This window comes from Haliaeetus leucocephalus, unplaced genomic scaffold (genome assembly GCF_000737465.1).
Source record: "Haliaeetus leucocephalus isolate CR32 unplaced genomic scaffold, Haliaeetus_leucocephalus-4.0 Scaffold1, whole genome shotgun sequence".
NCBI lineage: Eukaryota > Metazoa > Chordata > Aves > Accipitriformes > Accipitridae > Haliaeetus > Haliaeetus leucocephalus.
In genome coordinates this window covers 18,770,541-18,788,124 of record NW_010972437.1, presented here as the reverse complement: position 1 = coordinate 18,788,124, position 17,584 = coordinate 18,770,541, and the positions used below count along the sequence as shown (strand labels likewise).

The 17,584-nt window shown below is 36.2% G+C and overlaps 1 protein-coding gene across 2 annotated transcripts in view; it reads left to right on the top strand.

The window, feature by feature from the left end:
- XRCC5 (X-ray repair complementing defective repair in Chinese hamster cells 5 (double-strand-break rejoining)) overlaps window positions 1-16,410 on the top strand; it is a 51,760-nt gene extending 35,350 nt beyond the window's left edge. Inside the window, exons 16-20 of one of the 2 annotated variants that reach the window (XM_010568439.1) lie at window positions 6,426-6,535; window positions 7,065-7,161; window positions 9,172-9,239; window positions 14,041-14,112; window positions 14,918-16,410. In XM_010568439.1, coding sequence (XP_010566741.1) covers window positions 6,426-6,535; window positions 7,065-7,161; window positions 9,172-9,239; window positions 14,041-14,112; window positions 14,918-14,932 — 362 coding nt within the window. In that variant the 3' untranslated portion in view covers window positions 14,933-16,410. Of the gene's footprint in view, window positions 1-6,425; window positions 6,536-7,064; window positions 7,162-9,171; window positions 9,240-13,144; window positions 13,196-14,040; window positions 14,113-14,917 lie in introns of those variants that run through there. The other variant, XM_010568447.1, reaches the window with a different exon arrangement.
- The last annotated feature ends 1,174 nt before the right edge of the window (window positions 16,411-17,584 follow it).

Genomic DNA, 17,584 nt, shown 5'->3' with positions numbered 1-17,584 from the left:
TTATCATGTAGGAAAGCTTTAAGGCACAAATAAGTATAGTGATTACCCTTGAAGACGGTTTAACTAAAGAGTGCTTAAATATGTCCACTTGGTAGCTGTGCTGGAGATAACTGCAGTACATGTTTGGATGGCTTCTGAAATTTTCAGCAATCTGCTTTTATTTTTTGTGTGATTTTGCTCTGTAATTATAAGGGGTAGTTAGACAGAATGTAGCGCAGTCACCCATTTAAAGGAGAGATAGAAGCCACTATAAATAAAAACATGCTCTGCATATTACTTTTTTCTTCTGCATAATCCTTTCTGCTTTAGAGCCTTTTAGGTAGCTTAATACATAAAACATTACAGGCATGTTTTTAATGGCTTGCTGTATTGCATTCTGGTTATGTAAATAGTAAATTCTACCTTAAAACTATTCAGTGGTTCTAAGGGTTTTTTTTAGTATAATTTTATATCATATTTAATGATGAAGCTTTTTTTTTCTCCTCTGCTAGAACATGTGAAATGTAAAAAGTCTTTGCAGGAAACGATAATCTATGGCATGCAAATAGTTTATTGGGGGAAAAAAAATTACATTTTATGTGTGAGGATACAGACAGGAGAACTACTAGGTTGCATTCTGTTTTGCTTCTTTCTTGTATAAAAAGAGCATCGAGTGTACTCTTCCAAACTGAGTAGAGCCTACATTCTCATTTTAAAACAAAATAGCAACAGAGTCCCTCCACAGGGAGGAGAAAGACCTTTCAACTGTTTGATTGGGGGTGGGTTTTTTTGGTAGATAGAGAAGTTGTAGCAGTAGGAAGAGTTGTACTTTAAATACTGACAGTACAGTGGCTTTTTAATTAAGCTGCAGGTTAATGGCACACATCCCCTTCAGTCCACAGCAAGTCTCTCACCAAAATTGTAAAGTTATCAATACCAAAGTATGGCAAAGGGAATTCCCCCCCACCCCCCCAACAGCTTGTAGGAAGTCCTAATTGTATATTTATCATTGAAAATGAGTACCAATGCATCTCCTGCAGTGGCCTCACTGGGATTGGATGATCAGGGTTTGTGCTATTCATAGGAGAAACCTAAGTGCAAGTTAGACACCCTGTGTCTGATACTGCATCCCACAGTGGACCAGAGCAGGAGAAATGACACATTCACTCTGAGAACCGGGTCACTAATGTATAAATGCATATTTTTAGAAAATCTAAGAGTTTCAAATTGGCAAGTGTCTTAGGGATAGGTTTTCTGAGACTAGCAGCTCAATTCCTGAAACAGTAATCAACTTTGGTTTTAATTGACATCTGTGTAGTTTACTACAGTAGAGACCCACTTATGGCTTATGTGATGAGTTTTGTGTGATGGTGTCAGCTTACTGGTTAATGTTGATTGCTCATGTAACTATTATTGTGTTTCCCCACCAGATATCTTTACTTTCTTATTTGCATTCATGGCCAGGGAGATGTCGTTTTATGCAGGTCTTATTGTGAGCAGGTTACAAGTGCACAGTCATCATGAAGAACAGTCTTCTGATAACAGCTTCTGACATTTTTGTCAATGAATGCAAATAAAATAGATTAGTTTGCCTGAGTAGAATCTAATTGTTACTCCCAAGGGTGTATAATGAGTTTCTTCATTGCTGTGGCTGCAAAGAAGATTCTCAAATGCACTGAGTGCTTGCCATCTTTGTAATGCCAAAGGAGTAGCCACATGACTACCAGTTCATTCTGTTGGACTGTTTACAGGTTTCCATCCATGTCTGCATTTCTGGAGAGCAGAAGGTGTCTGATATGCTGTGTTGTATTTTCATAGGCTTCTGTAGAAGATAGGATGTCTTAATGGGGAGTAAAAAAAGATATTGACACATGCATAGTGTTTTCTTTGGTTGTAAATTTTCTGGGCAAGTTTGTAGGCTGGATTTCATTGCATCTTACAGGACTCCTACCTGAGAACATGATGTCTGAAGTCCTGTAGTTGAAAGAGCTTTTTTTTTTTATTTTATTGATTGTCAGCAAAGAGAGAAATCTGCAATGACAATTGTAGTTTATGGTCATAAGAAAAAATGTCCATAGACAAATTGTACCAAACTCTCATTTTTATTTTTATAGCAAGTTTGTTAATATTTTTATTCCTAGGCATTACTAGAAAAATAAAGTTAAAAGAGTCAGTAATTGCATGTATAGATTTCAGCAAATATTCCATTGTGCCTGAGGTGTCACACTTTTCCCATGGCTTGTAGATAGCTTCTTAAGTAAAATGTAAAACACTGGTTTTGCACTGGATGCTTTGTATGCATAAAAGAATTGTGTATAAGAGGTTTGCAGTGGGAATTCGTTAGACAGTTGCAACAAGAATGATATTTTATTGCAAGATTTTCTGTAGAAATGTGTATAGTTAACTACCTTTTTAGACCTAAGATAGCTTTTTAAAAAACTGGTATTTACTTTCAGTTTTTGTTAGCATATGTCTTTGCAGTTCATCTGCGTTTTTATCTTACTGGATGTTTTTGTGTATTTCGGAGACTGTTCACGCTCTACTGCTAGGTAGGCCAAATGCAATGGCTGGTTTGATGAAAATGATTCAGTCATTAGGAGAGTATTTGCAAACCAAATACTTGAGTATATAAAATCACTTTGAAGCAGACGTACAGAAAACTTCACAGAGAAGATGAAGCCAGATTTGTCTTTGAAGGGCATAGCAATCGGGTGAGACGCAAAGCTCTGAGTTGCAACAAACAGAATTTGAATTAGATGTTATGGGGAAAAAAAAAAATAAAAATCACAATGGTGGTAGTCAAACACAGAAAGAGGGGCCCAGAGAACTTGGAGACTCTCCATCTTTGGAGCTACTCAGAACTCAAGTCCATGGAGCAGTGAGCCACCTAATCCACAGTGACCCTGGTTTGAGCAGGGATTTGGGCCTTATGTCCTTCAGACATCCAGCCTAAATCATTCTGATCCATACCCACAGGCCATTTGGAGGGACCATTTCAAAATTGAACAGCACCTCATAGGACACTGCAGCAGTTCAGCAGTCTTGATCTTCAAATTCTTATTTCTTGGCTTAAAAATTAAGGAAATTCCTAAAAATTAGGACACTTTTCAGTTTAAAATATTTCTTCTTTTCAGTTACAAAAAGATCATACCTGCAGAGCAGTAGTTTAAAATTAATTATGACGTGGTTTAACAGATTTGTCAGTGACTCTTACTTTAAGCACTGTCCATGAATACAAATCATTACCACCATCAGTGATAAATCAAAAGATTGATAATAGCAGGATTCTTCTGTCTACAGAAGGAACTATTCTTTTAATCTGATTAATTTTTTTAAGGGTTAAAAAAAACCCCAAGGAATTGAACTTGGACTATAATACAGTTTTAGCTACTATTATTCTGTAATCTTGTTGGCCTAGTAATCCAGAATAAGGACTGAACTGAACAAACATGAAAATATAACTATGCTTTTGTACTGTAACTATTCAGAGATAACAAGTTAATATAATTGTTCATGGCATATTTCACAAGAAATAACAGCACTGGTGGATGTATTTTAGAGTAGGGAATGTATCTGAATGCCAGTGGGGAAGGGGTTAAATTCTATTAAAACTAAAAGATCTCTTCAGAGATTTTTTTTTTTTGCCTGTTCTCCAGCCTTTAATCACTATATTTTGTTATTTAACCATTCAGGTACAGTAAAAGGAGAAAGCAGAAGATTAAAATTTCTTGGGATGTTCTGCAGAACATGCTGGAATTCCAGTTTATGCAAAATGTAGAAGTTTGTTAGTTCACTTCCTTAAATGTATGTGTGGGATGAGGGAAGTTGGGAGAGAAGAAAAAAAGCTGTTGTTACACAGTAGTAGCCTGTCAGTTTGTAACTCCAGGACCTGCTCTTCAAAACCCTAGTGCCTGAGATGTGTCTGGGACATATCAGAGTTAATGCTAATATTCACAGCTTAGTTAAATAGACATCTTTATGCAGAAGGTGCCTTTCTCCAAAACCAGGGAGATCTATTTTTTGCAGCACCCAAAACCAAAGATTCATACTAATGGAAAGACAGGTAATGGGCAGCAGGAAATAAACAAAGTTCTCAGACCTACAAGTGTAAAGGAACAGAGTCCACTTTGGAGAACTTCCAGTTATAATCCTTATCTACCATCTCTGGTATTGTCTTTGGCCCCCTGAAATAATTTGGTAGTCTAATCAAAACACAAGAATTTTATCTATTTTAGATTCATCAATCATTGGCCTATCATTTAAGGGAGACCCAATGGACAGACCCAACTTTAGCCAAGCTGTTTCAAGATGTTAGAAGAATCTGACTAAAAATATTGTTGCCATGTAACCTGTTTCTTGCATATATTATGGTCTTTCAGTGCCTAGTAAAATGTTGAAGAGTTTTTTTGGTTCCCTACAACAGTTTTCAAAAGGAGGCAGCTCACAGTCAGTAGCAAGAAAAAGTCTTTTCTTCTGATGCCTGCCAGTGCAATCAAATGGAAAGGGATTTTTAAAAAAATTAAATGCAAAAGAAGTAGAGTGTCTGATAATTTCAAACAGTATGCTGGAATCATTCTGACAATAAAGACTTTTATTGCACCCTCGTAGTGCCTGGGGTTTTAATTTAACACATCAATGAAAAGGCAGCGTTTAAAAAAAAACCACCACCACCACTGAAAACACCAGCAGGACTTGCTTTTATTAGTGCAATTCGTAAGAAATTAGAACATTTAATGAGAAAATCGTTAACCATGAAAAAAATGGACTGACTTAACTTGGAGAGCTTAAGTAGTGAGACTTAAATTTAGTTTGTCAGCTACTGGTAAAATAAATAGAGTGAGCTGATCACTTCTGGAGCAGTAGGCACTTCAGCACATTTTCTTGTGTGATAGGTGCTGTTGGACAGAACCATTACACACCTCCTTTTCTAGAAACTCCGTAGAGTCAAAAGCTAGTGGGAGAATATCAGACATGTCTCATTTCACTCTTCAGAGATGCTGTCCCTCAGATTCAGTTCAATTAGGCCTTTTATAGAACATAAATATAACAGCTAGCACTGCTTATGCTTACAGTGAGCAGAGTGGAATACAGTAGTTAAACATGTCTGCTTCTTGGTGTGTTTGTTTATCCTTGTCTCTTCCATCACTCTGGCAGATGATTTTCTATGTTGTTTCTGTGGCTGAAATACTTGCAGTGACATCTATGCCTGTAACATCTGAATATAAGAAGGGCTATAGGTCAGGCTAAAGGTTCTGCTAATCCAGTAACCTGTCTTTAACAGGACAGGCAGATGCTGTGACTTGCCCAGAATGCTTTCCTGCATTTTCTTCCTCAATGGCAACATCATCTTTAATCTCCCTTGATAGAGTTCCTCTTTTAAGAATTCTAAGAATTTGTTCAAGCATTTTTTTTAAGCTGTTCAAACTTCTAGCATCCCACAGCAGCCTGTGGTAAAGAGGTTAACTGGTTCTGTTTGAAGAGGTACTTCTTTTTTCATTTGCTCTTAACACAACTCTTTGCTCTTGTTTTGAGAGAGGTAGTGGACTATCACTCCATCCTTTTCACAATGCTTCTGAGTTTATAGATCACTGCTGTATCCTCCTCACGCTTGTCTTTTCCCAGGCTGAGGTGTCTGCCAGATGGTAAAATCGGACAGTTCCTCACCTGTAATTAAACATGAAGAAAATAAAGTACTAAAATCCAGCAGAATTTAGTTGGGCTTGCAGAGCTTTTGGTGACGTTTTCCACTTGTCATGTTTGCAGTGTTTTATAGCTACCTACCTTATAGGAGCTCAACAGTGAGGATGAAGCTGGTGTTCTCCTTCTTGGTACAAGTCTCATTGTTTGCTTCTGCTTTTCTCTGTCAGGCATGCACAGTTTATAACACTTATCTCCATAATCATAAACAGCATTGCCCAGATGAAAAATCATCAAACTACCTGTACAGAGACAAGATATACTGTAATGTCAACAACAACAAGGTAGTCTTTTAACTGCAATCGCCCTACAGATGTTGTTTTGGCATTACTACACCTTCATTGTAAATTTAATGCTTTTATTGAAATATGCATGTGTTTCAAAGGATGCTTAGGGGGGGTATGCTTGCACTGTAGAACATAACCTCCCTCAGCTTTAGGATCCCAAATGTTCTGGTTTTACTTTCTATCAAGCAAGCTAGGCCAGTGCTTTTTTTCTTGGCTTTCAGGGAAAGACTTTTGCCTTGGCTATGCTTAGGTTTCTTCCTAGTATATCTAGCTTTTCCAGAAAGGCTGAAGTAATTGTCAGTAGCTTAGATAACAATTATCAACTTGAGTAGCTTCAGGTGGTGTAGGTATGATTAACTCTTTAGATGCCTGTGGAATAGAAAGAGAAAGATGTAAAGGAAATTTTTTTTTTGCCTTGAAAATGTGCATTCTTTGATTTATTTATTTCTCCTTGTCTTTCAGTGAGTCAGCAGCTGATAAACCGCATTGATCAGTTCCTGGAAAATAAAAGTTCACAGTATTACATGAAAGGGATCAGCTGTATCAGAGTTTTCAGAGAGGAGGCCATGAAGGTAATGTTAATATGTGAAAACTCTCATCTCTTTCAAATTAAAGACTTGATGGGGCTGTTTGCTGTATTAGAAACTTGAGAATTTATTACTATAGCAAAAAGAATTGATTTGTAGATTAAAATCTGTTATGCTGTTTGAAAGTTTAGAAATATATTTGCATTTTATGTTTCTTTACTGGAATTCTTACTGGAATGGTGACTAGCTTCTCTGGTCTTATTTGCTGTTTTTTTGTTTTCTTTTAAACATAAAAACAGAAGGCCTATGACCTGATGCTTGTAAAAGAAATATAAGCAATCCTACAAATTTCTTCTTCAGTAAAGCTAGTTACAAGAAAGTCTTTCTAGCTTTCTGAAAGGCAGTTTTTGTGGCTCACCTTTCCTTAGAACTCTTGGTTTTAGTAGAGATAAAACCCAAAATCTGTAGTGACTTTTGTGTTTGCCATGTTACGTGAGTTCATGAAGAATTAAGTTGGCAGGGCTCTTTAGTATTTTTAATATTTCTTGTTTATCATTGCTGTTATTTTTTTCAGCTGTTCAAGGTGCAGTGCTTTAATGATTTTCTGCAGGCCCTGAAATCAAAGGTGGAAGATAAAGCCTTAGCTGATTTCTGGGAGATCCTGATACAAGGTATGATGGCATTTAAAAAAAAAAAAAAATTCTAGTTGTATTATCCATTATGTAAGAGAAAACTTAGTTAGCAATGGTACACTTACCCCAGACCAGCATTTTGATATGGTTCATTCCTGCAGCCTGTTTAAAAAAATTAAAAAAACTTTCACATTGCAGCTTCCTTTTTTGCACTAATAGTTCCATATCAGCAATATTCATAATGCCTTGCCAAGTCTTGTTGAAATGGTAAATTAATTGTGGAAGAAGAGAGACAAATTAAATGTTACAGGGTCGGGAGAAGAAGATACAAGTTCAGCTGAATTTCAAAATAAATGGAAAAAACTCATGCAGCAGAGATATAAAAAGATTCTTCCAAATTAAGCTTCAAAAAAGGCACAGATAGCATTGAAATATGTCACGGATCATTTTGTATTTAAGCAACCTGAAGGACAGAATATGTGGTAATATGACACCTACCTATGATTAAACTGAGAGATACAAGGCAGTGCAATTCTAAAAGACATTCAGAGACTACGCAAGTGATAAATAAAGGAACATTTTCACAAATACAAAACATGGTGGACTAAAAAAATCTTTTACGTCATACTCTTGTTTTTAATTGGAACCAGTACTAAAAAAATCTGTTAAATGTCCAGCTGTATCTCTTAAGGCTGCATGCTATAAAATGCAATTATATGCTTTTGTATAGCACCTTTCAAAATTATGAACTCCAGACACTCTGTAATGTCTACTTCATCCAACTGTTTCAAGATATAAGATGGGAATTTGTTTAGCAACCCAAACAGCACAAGACAACACTGAAAGAATATTATATTCAGTAGTATCACAGGGGACATTGTCTGAAGAAATTTGAAAAAAGAAACCATCAAACTTTGAAAGTAGGAAACTTGGATCTTCCAAAGCCAGGCTAGAATAATTTTTAGTTTGTACAAACCAGAGTTTTTGACAAACTGGAGTATATTTTTGAGAAAAAAAAATTACAAATAAAAACAGGGTTGATATTTTCATACAAAATAGATTCTCTTCTTGTGAGAAGATGATAAAATCATGGTGCTTTATGCATAATCTAGTTGCTCTCACTAGGTAGCTGAAATTGCTTTTCACTTGCTGCTACCAAAAGCAGAAGTCCTGTTTTCCCTGCTTTTTGTCACATGATCCATCCCCTCTTTTCTGTCAAATGTGGCATGCGTTGGGCCTTGTCATGAGTGACTGCAATCACCAAAAGAGGATGGATGTGAGTTAATGAGTTAGTGGCTCAGGAGCAAGGCAGATTTGTTTGACAAGTTCACTTCTCATGAAAACCTGCCATGTAGTTCTATGGGCACATTAATGTGGCATTACACTTGTGCTGCTTCTGAAACCTTTATGAATCTACTGTTCTTTGCCCTCACACCCACAGCTTCTTTATTCAGGCACAAGCATTCGTGTAGCCAGGTGATGAGTTAGACTGGAAAAACTATTGGGGTAAAAAGTAATTGAGATTTTTTTCTGGGGAGGGGGTGTCGTGGGTAGGGGTGTCACTGTACAGAATGGTGGTGCTGGCACAATCAAGGAGCAAAGCAGGGGCAGGGGCAGGACCAGCACTTTGGTAGTCAGACTGCAGGTAGTCACAGCATAAGTGTTTTGTACGTTAGGAGTTAATTTTCCTAAGGACCTAACAGCATGCTGAGAATGACTAAAAGTGTAATTTCTAATAGATTTTCAGCATTTCATCTGTGATCTATGATTTCAGTCTCTCATTAGTTTGATTGTCATAATATTAGCAGTTTCCTAAATGGATACTTCCACAAGCTTATGAATATGCTCATTTATTTTTATATCATAGTTTATATCATAGTTGACTCATTTATGCAAGTCACATTTTCCTTTGAGCAATATTTTTTTATTTTTGCTGGTGATGATGACACATTCAGAAGTTGGAATTTGGAAGACTTTTTTCATTTCTAACATTAAGTGCATTTTTGGGAAGCCTTCTAATGATATTTTTATATGTCTTATTTTTTTCAGACAGAATTTCTTTGATCACTAAAGATGAAACAGAGGAAAGTTCGGTGACTAGTGAAGAGGCTGAAAAGGTAACGTTTTTTTAATGAGAATCTATATAGAGTCCTTGTTGTGGAACAGAAGATACTTTCTTACGTGGGTAAATCTTTAGGTGAATGAAATAGGATCCATATGAAGGAAGAAGAGTGTTCATTTGCCACACAACTGAAATTGCCTCAGTTCAGAACAAAAATAATTTGCTAGCATGTACCACAGCATTTTTCTTTAATTGGTCTTTAGAAAGTAGCATGTATTGACATTGTTACCTGAAAATGTCCTCTACAAAGAATAGGAGCTTCAGGAACTCAGTGTAGTGGAACAGCTATAGACTATTTATATATGCAGGATGACTATTTGAACTTCATAGAAAGAACTGTTTTCTCATTATTAGCACACAAGTTCAAAAATCAGGATACTTTTTTTGTCTAAAGGTGTTGTGAATTTTAGCAATATAAAGTTATTATGGCTAGTTTTCACCATATGTGAGACAATATCAATATTTTCCACTTTACGCAGTTCTCGTGGTTTCATGCACATCATAGATGATGCTGGTAGTATTACTGGTGATCATATTAGATCCTTTTGGAAATGAAAGTTTTGGAGTATTAGCAGGTATTATTTCTACAGAAATATATCACTTCAGTAACTGCAGTGATGAAAGGAGGATGTCACAGTTACAAAGTAGTGAATTCTAACAGGCAGAATGGTGCCTTCTGTTTGAAAGCAAGCAGAATTCAGAGTTGCTGTCAAAAATTGTATTGGTGTGGAGAGGGTAAAATGGGCATTCTTGTATCAGGCTGCTAGCCATGATTTTAAATAGTTTAGGAGAAAGAAGGTCCTTGTATTACAGACCCCTGAAGGTAAACCCGTAGCTAAAATCACCAAGTACTTTGCAGAGAAGCAGCTTTTCTAAAAGATGCCACATTGATTTTTGCAACTTGCAGGCCTTACGTTAGCAGTAACCAGAAGGGGATGGAAGTAGGTTCTCCATGAGTGAATTAATGAGTGGCTAAAAGGTTGTATTTTAGAAACTGCTTTTTTTCATCTGTAACAATTTACCTCAAGGTGAAGAAGGCACAGAAATGTCATGAAAATGAAAAGCTAACAAACTAAGAGTCCAGAAAGCTAAGTACATGTGCAGGGTACAAATGACACAGTATGATGGTTTTTTTAGACATGAAGGATCTACTGGCTGTTTCTCATCACACATAATTGTATAGAGCAACTTTTTTTCCCCAGTGGTGGTTTTAAAGAGTATCAGTTTTTGTTATATATTCCAAATGCTATGAATTTACTTGGAAACTTCTGAAGACAATGTTTTTCTTGAGAACTTTGCTTTCTAGCTTGAAATTACCATTGATGCTCAAAATATACTAATGCTGTGTGAAATAGCCACTATTCCTAAAGGAAATCTCTAGTAGCCACGAAGACCTTACAGCATACTGTTGTCTTAACTGTGGGCTTGTGGTGGCTAAAAAATACCGTGCCTGCGTAGGAATGCAGCAGAAATTATGGAGTACCAAGGACTAGATTTACAGCTGCCAAGCTAAGCTGGATCACAGCATTTGTAGGCTGACTTCAAAATTACTTTTCTGTTTAACGTCATCCTACTGTCAGCCAGGTGTTGCAATACAGGAAATTCTTTTGTGATTGATTGAAGGTCCTACCACGGCCATAACTTCCCTTTAAAATAGGGCAATAAGAGAGATTGCATGAAATCAGCTCTGCAACAGAGTTCTCTAACATGGCAGTTAACTTTCAGAATAAATGGGTTGCATCTTTTTGCTAACTAGGCAGTTGGCAATCCCACTTATTCACTAGATAACCACCTCTCCCCACGCTCTCCAGACCCAAACCCAAAACCCTGACTTGCTGTTGTCTGTTGAAGGTTCATATGACTTTTTACTTAAGAAACTGGAAGACTGCTTATTCTTGGAGTAAGATCTGCAGGAATAGAAAATTTTATCTTGAGGTTATGGGACTGACCTAAAATCTAATCTTCCTTGGTCCACTTAAACCCTACCACAGTTTTCCTGTGTGATACAAAGCCAGCATTTTCCTAGGTCTATAGTAGATTGCAAAAATGGTTCATTTGTTTTATATACTGAAGGTGACACACTTCTGTAAAGGGTTATATTGGATCTTTTAAAATATCACACAATAGAGTAAGATGCAAGTTTTCTTCACCTGTGTAATAGATCACGTGCAAGCATGTAGGTCAAGAGATTGTCTGTCAGTGTGGTCCTATGTGACACAAAAGCCTTTTCTCTTACGTGCAGATCACTAGCTGATAGCAGTTTCAGGACTGTTTTGGATATAAGATTTCAGGTTTAGAGGGTTGCTGTTTGAAGGAGAAAGGAAAACTTACAAGGCCAATTATTAGAAAGGTAACATGTAAAAAATTTCTTTTTCTTTTTGGATGAGCTAGGTTATCCATGCATATTTTCTTATCACTGAGAAAAATGATTTTAGGTAGGGGTTTTTTTTCTGTAATAGCGGAGATACTCACTTTAGAGCGTGATGATGATAGGTTAAAAGAGCAGAAGTGTCAAGTGCTTTTTCTGGTTGCTTTGGGGAAGATAATGGATTTCAGCACAACTATTATATGTAATTTGCTTTTGCATAAATGTAAAACGGGTTTTGGAAAAAAAACAACTTTGTTCAGCATTTGATGGAAACTTCAGTTTCAATTTTTTGCAAATCTTCGTCATACATTTCTTTAGCTTTTAGCTTTCTTTACCTAATTTCGTGTGGGAAAGCTAATTTTGAAAACTTTGAAAAATGTGCTACTTTCAGAAATACCATTTGACTCTTAACTGTGTAAAATGAAATTTGATCTGGCACAAAAAGCCTTTCAGAGCTGACAATGTCATTAGTTTTTATTTTCATAGTTTGTGCTTTATATTACTACTAGATTGAGAACTTTTCCAGCAAAAAAAGTTACACAGACATACAGCATCTTGAAATTCTAATTCCTTCTGGCCCTGTCACCTTCTCTTTTTTTTTCGCAGCTACAAAATCTGTAGAAGTTGAATTCAGAATGTTAAAATTTGAGTGTTGTCTGTGGAGTAAGCTTTCTACATTCCTCTTGGATGTTGCCAATTAGGATGTAGGAAGGGTCTGACCTTTGGGTATTGAGACAACTGGGCAGAGGTTGTCTACATCCTCTGTGTTTGGTGTTAACCAAAACCGATGTATTTGCTTTTCATCCTAGTGGATAGCTGGTACTTTCCCACAAATGGGATGCAGCAAGTAATTTCTTAGTGTTTTACTCATTGTCTAAAGCTGTCACTGTTGTTCTAGAGAAGGATCAGAACATTTTATTTATGTAAAATAATATTTAAGCTTTTTACAGTACATGTGTATTGTCTCAGAGATTGGTAGTGCTCTGGTAGGGATCCCATGGCCTTTTACACAACCTCTTTGGCTGTTACAGTTGAAGTCCTCAGGTAAACAGTAGCTTGCTTTCAAGAGCCAGCTGTTTGCACAAAAGAGTTACATAAACTCTAAGCAGGTATTTATAGCCTGTTTAATGTGGTTATTTTTCTAACTAGCTGTTCTCTTTCATCATTTAGAGTTACAGCGAAGTTGTTTCTGAATTAAGGATGATGGAACTCAAAGTTATGGAATGTGGCTTTTCTTCCTCCTCAGTTTTCACAGCCATCTTTTTGTCTGGGGCAGGGTTGTTCCTGGCTCTGTATACTTGTTCTGGTACATTTTAATAAGAAAAAGAAAATTTATGATTTTATAGTAAGGATATTTGTAAAGAGACTGTAACTAAAACTTGTAGACAACTGGATACTTTTTAAGTAAGAGTCAAGTATTTGTATTTTTTTTCTACCCTTCTAGCTAATTTTTTTTTTCACTATGTTAGGCTAAAAGAAAAGTCATTCAGAGGGGGTTGTACTCCCGATATTGTCTGTATGTTTGATTTCAGTTTTTATAGTATCTGAGCAACTTACCTTTATCTTCTGTTTATGGATGCCATGCTTTAAGTGAAGGGCATATGGTAAGTTGTATCAGCAGCTATGGCAATAGAATTTTACATAATGAATTTTCTATTTTTAAAGACTGGCATTCTAACCATCTTGCATGTTTGAAGTTTTTTTTAAAATTCATGTCTTTGTTCATTTGTTAAATGTTAATTGAATTAAATGGGAAACTTCTAAGTTCCACACAGAACTAGAATATCATACTTAAGAAATTTGCTAAACAAGCCATTAGTCAGCTTACGTACATATTCATACCGGGGGAAGCAATTTGCTGTCCTTTAGCATTTTGTATCTACACACAATATTACTTCAAAAATTATCTTTTTTAAGAACATAAACATGGCCATACTGTAATGAACAAAATTTCCATCTAGCCCAGAATCCCATGGTTGACAGTGGACAATAACAGATGGGTAGGGAAAAGTGTACAGTCCCAGGCTCCAGCCACTGATGTCTCAAGTACTTTCTGTGCTTGAGGTTGTTTCTGTGGACTTAGTAGGCTTCGAAGGATTTCTTTTCTATGAACTTTCCCCATCTCCCTGTGAGACTAGGGACTAATATTTGCAGCATCCTTATTAGAGGGTGTTCTACAGCTTAACCATATATTGTCTGAACATTTGTTTGTTTTTCAACACACTTCACCATAAAATCCTTTAAAAGCAAGTCTTATAAAATTTCCTGTAGTTTAAGATTATTTTTCAGGGTGAAAACCAGAACAAACTTCCTTCATAATTTTTAATTATAGGTGGATTTGTTTTGATATACAAAGGAGACATTCTCTTAATTTAATATTAAGGGTCTGAGTTTTGTCAGTATCATATAAATACATTTGTATTTTCAGTTCTTGGCTCCAAAAGAAAAGAAAAATGAAACTCTGCCTCCCACAGATGAAGGTGGTGATGTTGATGACTTGGTGAGTACTGTAAAGACCTGATGTGTCTTTAGAATTAAACTGTAACTGAAGGGTGCAGTGAGAGAGAGAGAGCTTCTTAAAGCAGTAGGTTAGAGTGCATGGCTTAGAAAACACCTAAGGAATTGAGTTAGAAAAGAGCCACACGGAATTACTTATTTGCTATTGTAAAACATAACCAGGTGTGTAATTTAATGATGGCAAATACTGTTATGTAGTAACACAGGTGTTTACATAGGTTAAACGTGTCCTCTAGTGTGTTTCGAAGGAGCCAGTGAGGCTGCTCATTTGATAGCAGATTGTTATAATTTACTATAATAGCATTTAACAAAGCTTGTAGATCTAGAACAGCTATTTATGTGGGTTGAAAACTAAAAATAATTTTAAAAACCATGTTTTAATCTTCTCAGTTAACCTTCTCTATATAGGCTTACTGAAATTCAAGGATTTCAAGAGGGTTTTTAATAAATATTGTAGCCATTTTTTACAGGCTGAGTCATTACAAATCTGTCTCCAAGGCTTAAGCTGATGGTGTAGACAGTTTTAAAGAAGCTTCAATAGCAGGCAGATTTCTACTTTTGGACTATACTTTTTTTAAATCTATAAACTGCACATACGATTATGTGAAGATGAGATTTTTAGGTTTGTTTTTGTACTTTATAGCAGCTTAGTATTAAGTTTTGTGCAGTCCATTTTTGTTACACGATAAGAATTTCTGATTTTTTTTTGTTTTCTGAGCGCTAAACACATGTAAGAAATAACTTGAATTCAATGCTGCTTCTTCCAAATCTGTTTCTTCTGTTTGCAGCTGGACATGATGTGACTGGGCGATATATGGTGACTATACAAGCAAAGTTTTGAAAGAGATCTCCCTGTGAGGTGGGGCACAGAACAGGATGCTAATGGGAAGACAGAATATCCATCTTTATTTTCTTGAATGAGAGCAGAAGTCCAAGAGACATTTCCAGTTGGTATAAACGTCATCTGACTTTTCAAAACTAGAACAGAAGATTGAAATAATCTGAAGTATTTGTGAAGTAATGATAGCATTAAAGCATCTTTTTTTTTTTTTTTTTTTTTCTTTAGCACACTGAATCTAGCTTATCCTTGGTATTGCTTTCAGCTAAACACTACTAAATTTAATGAGAATCTGCACTGGCATCTAAAATTCTTGTTACATTGCCTGGGAAGGAAGACAGAAGTGTCACAGTGAGGTTACCATGTAATGCTGAATCTTTAGTGGAGGTAACTCCATAGTGTTATTGTTACAGAAGGGAAAAAGTCTCTATTTTCATGCTTTTTTCCTATTTAAAAAACAGAGGAAAAAAAAACCACAAAGGCTTATGGGAAAAAAATTTAGGCCAGGGAGTCACAAAGTAATAGTTTGACATACACAACAGAATCTAAAGCACACAGCAAAGCCAAGTGTGCTGATTTTGCCACACTGTACCCAAATCAGTGATTATGGTCATCTCTGTACTACAGGTTCTCTATCCTGTCAGGTCAGCAGCAGCTCAACAGTCTCTGCCCCTTTCTATTATACATTTTGCTGTTTCATGTGCTGGGATTTCTGATTTTTTTAGACTTTTAACTAGTATGGTTACTGTAGATACTGCTGGTGCTAAAAGGATGAATGAATCAGTTGTATCCCCATTTCATACACTGCAGGTAACTGCTAACACAGAGCAGAAGAATCCATGAAAGCTGTACGCTGACACCTGTGATAGATAACTGATAATAGTAAACATTGGTAACCAAAATGGAGTACTGTCTACACAGAGCAATCCAAAGTAGTCAAATACTGCCTAGAAAGAGATAGTCAAATTTGATTACAGATCTGGAGAGACACTAATGACACCTTCACAGATGTTTTTTTGTTACAACCAGATTCATCCCTGTAAAAGCTGTTCTTTCATTATTGCAAATGTATAAACATACTGTGCAAAATGGTATTAAGATTATAAAAAAGAAAAAAAATCATGAGCTGTAGTTAAAAATATTTTGGAATATCTGCACTTTATACTGAACAACGGCTCTGGTATGGGAAATGGCAATTGCTTTTTGCCCCTACCTCCCTACACAGCGACCTGCTCTCTCCTGTCTTACATCCTATCCTGACTGAGTTAATGCAGACTTTGAAAGGGTTTCTCAAATGCAGATGGCAGGGAGTAAGTGATCTTTCCAGAGCTTTAGAGCATTTGTGTCACCAGAAGATATTTTTCTGAACTGTAAATAAGAAAAATGTGGTCAGTCCATTGTTTTGAATGTCTTTTAAGGCCAATTTATAGAGTATAACACTGGCTGGGTTTTTTTTACATTTTATTAATTTGTTTGATTAATAAAATATTTTAAAATTTGCTTTTGTCTTCTTCAGAACCATGTTTGCTAAAATCACATGATTAACTACTTATGCAGTACCTAAGAGAGACTATCAAAACCACCTTTTCTGGGCATACAATGTAAACACTGAATATCAAAATCCCTCTACAGAAGCAGAGTGCAATTACTTGTTCTATTCTTTACAAACTCTAAACTTCACAACACCCCGATAAAATAATTTTTACCATTTTGCAGAGATTATGCGAAGTCTTGGTCAAGACCGGAAAGGATATAGAATTACTTTGCAAATCAAAATAAAATAAGGATTAGGCCTTTCTGTTTCTTTTGAACCAGTTGACCACATTTTTAGAGAGTATTGCTTCCGTCAAGCAATAAACATTTAGTTCATGGAATATTATTTCATAGATCTTCTTGTTACCTCTACAGCATATTTAGGCTCAGTATGGTAACTGAGTTGCTAGTACTGAAGAGGGGAATGGGAATTTATGACTCATAGTTAAAACAAGTGAAAACAAATTCTTAGAAGGCAAGCAAGTGTCTTTCATTCTGCCTAGCCTTCTGAGTATCAGTCATAAGAAACTGTGATATGTCTTACTGAGAGTCTGTCAAATAGCAGTCTGATTTTACACTTGTCCTTTGGCAAAGGGCCAGCTTTCAGGTTCTTATTAAATGACTGGAAGAAATCTTTCACTTAGTCTAAGCTCACATTTTCAGTTATAAAGTCTGACCTAGTTACTAATTACATTGAGGATACTTGTTCTGAATTGCAATACTGGCCAGTCTTCAGAAGCAATACAGCAGTTAGTCATCTACTCCAAAAGCAGACATGCAGGAAACACCATGCAAATTTGTTTTCTTGCAAGCAGCAGAACATCCCTTGTCCTGTACTTTATAGCCAGAGAAATTATCAAAGAGTCTAAAAAAAGAAAAGATAATGGCTGTGGTTTTGTTATATGTTACTGATCCCCCCCCCCCCCGAAGGAATGCGTCTCTGGAAAGCTCTTTAGGTGCTAATAACATGGGACAGTAACCTTGGCTAGCCTTGTTTGCCAAGAGATCAAAGCTTATGATTGTTGTCTTTCTGTTAATCTACTGCTCTGATACCTCTTTAACTCATTGGGTGGTAGTATCAGTC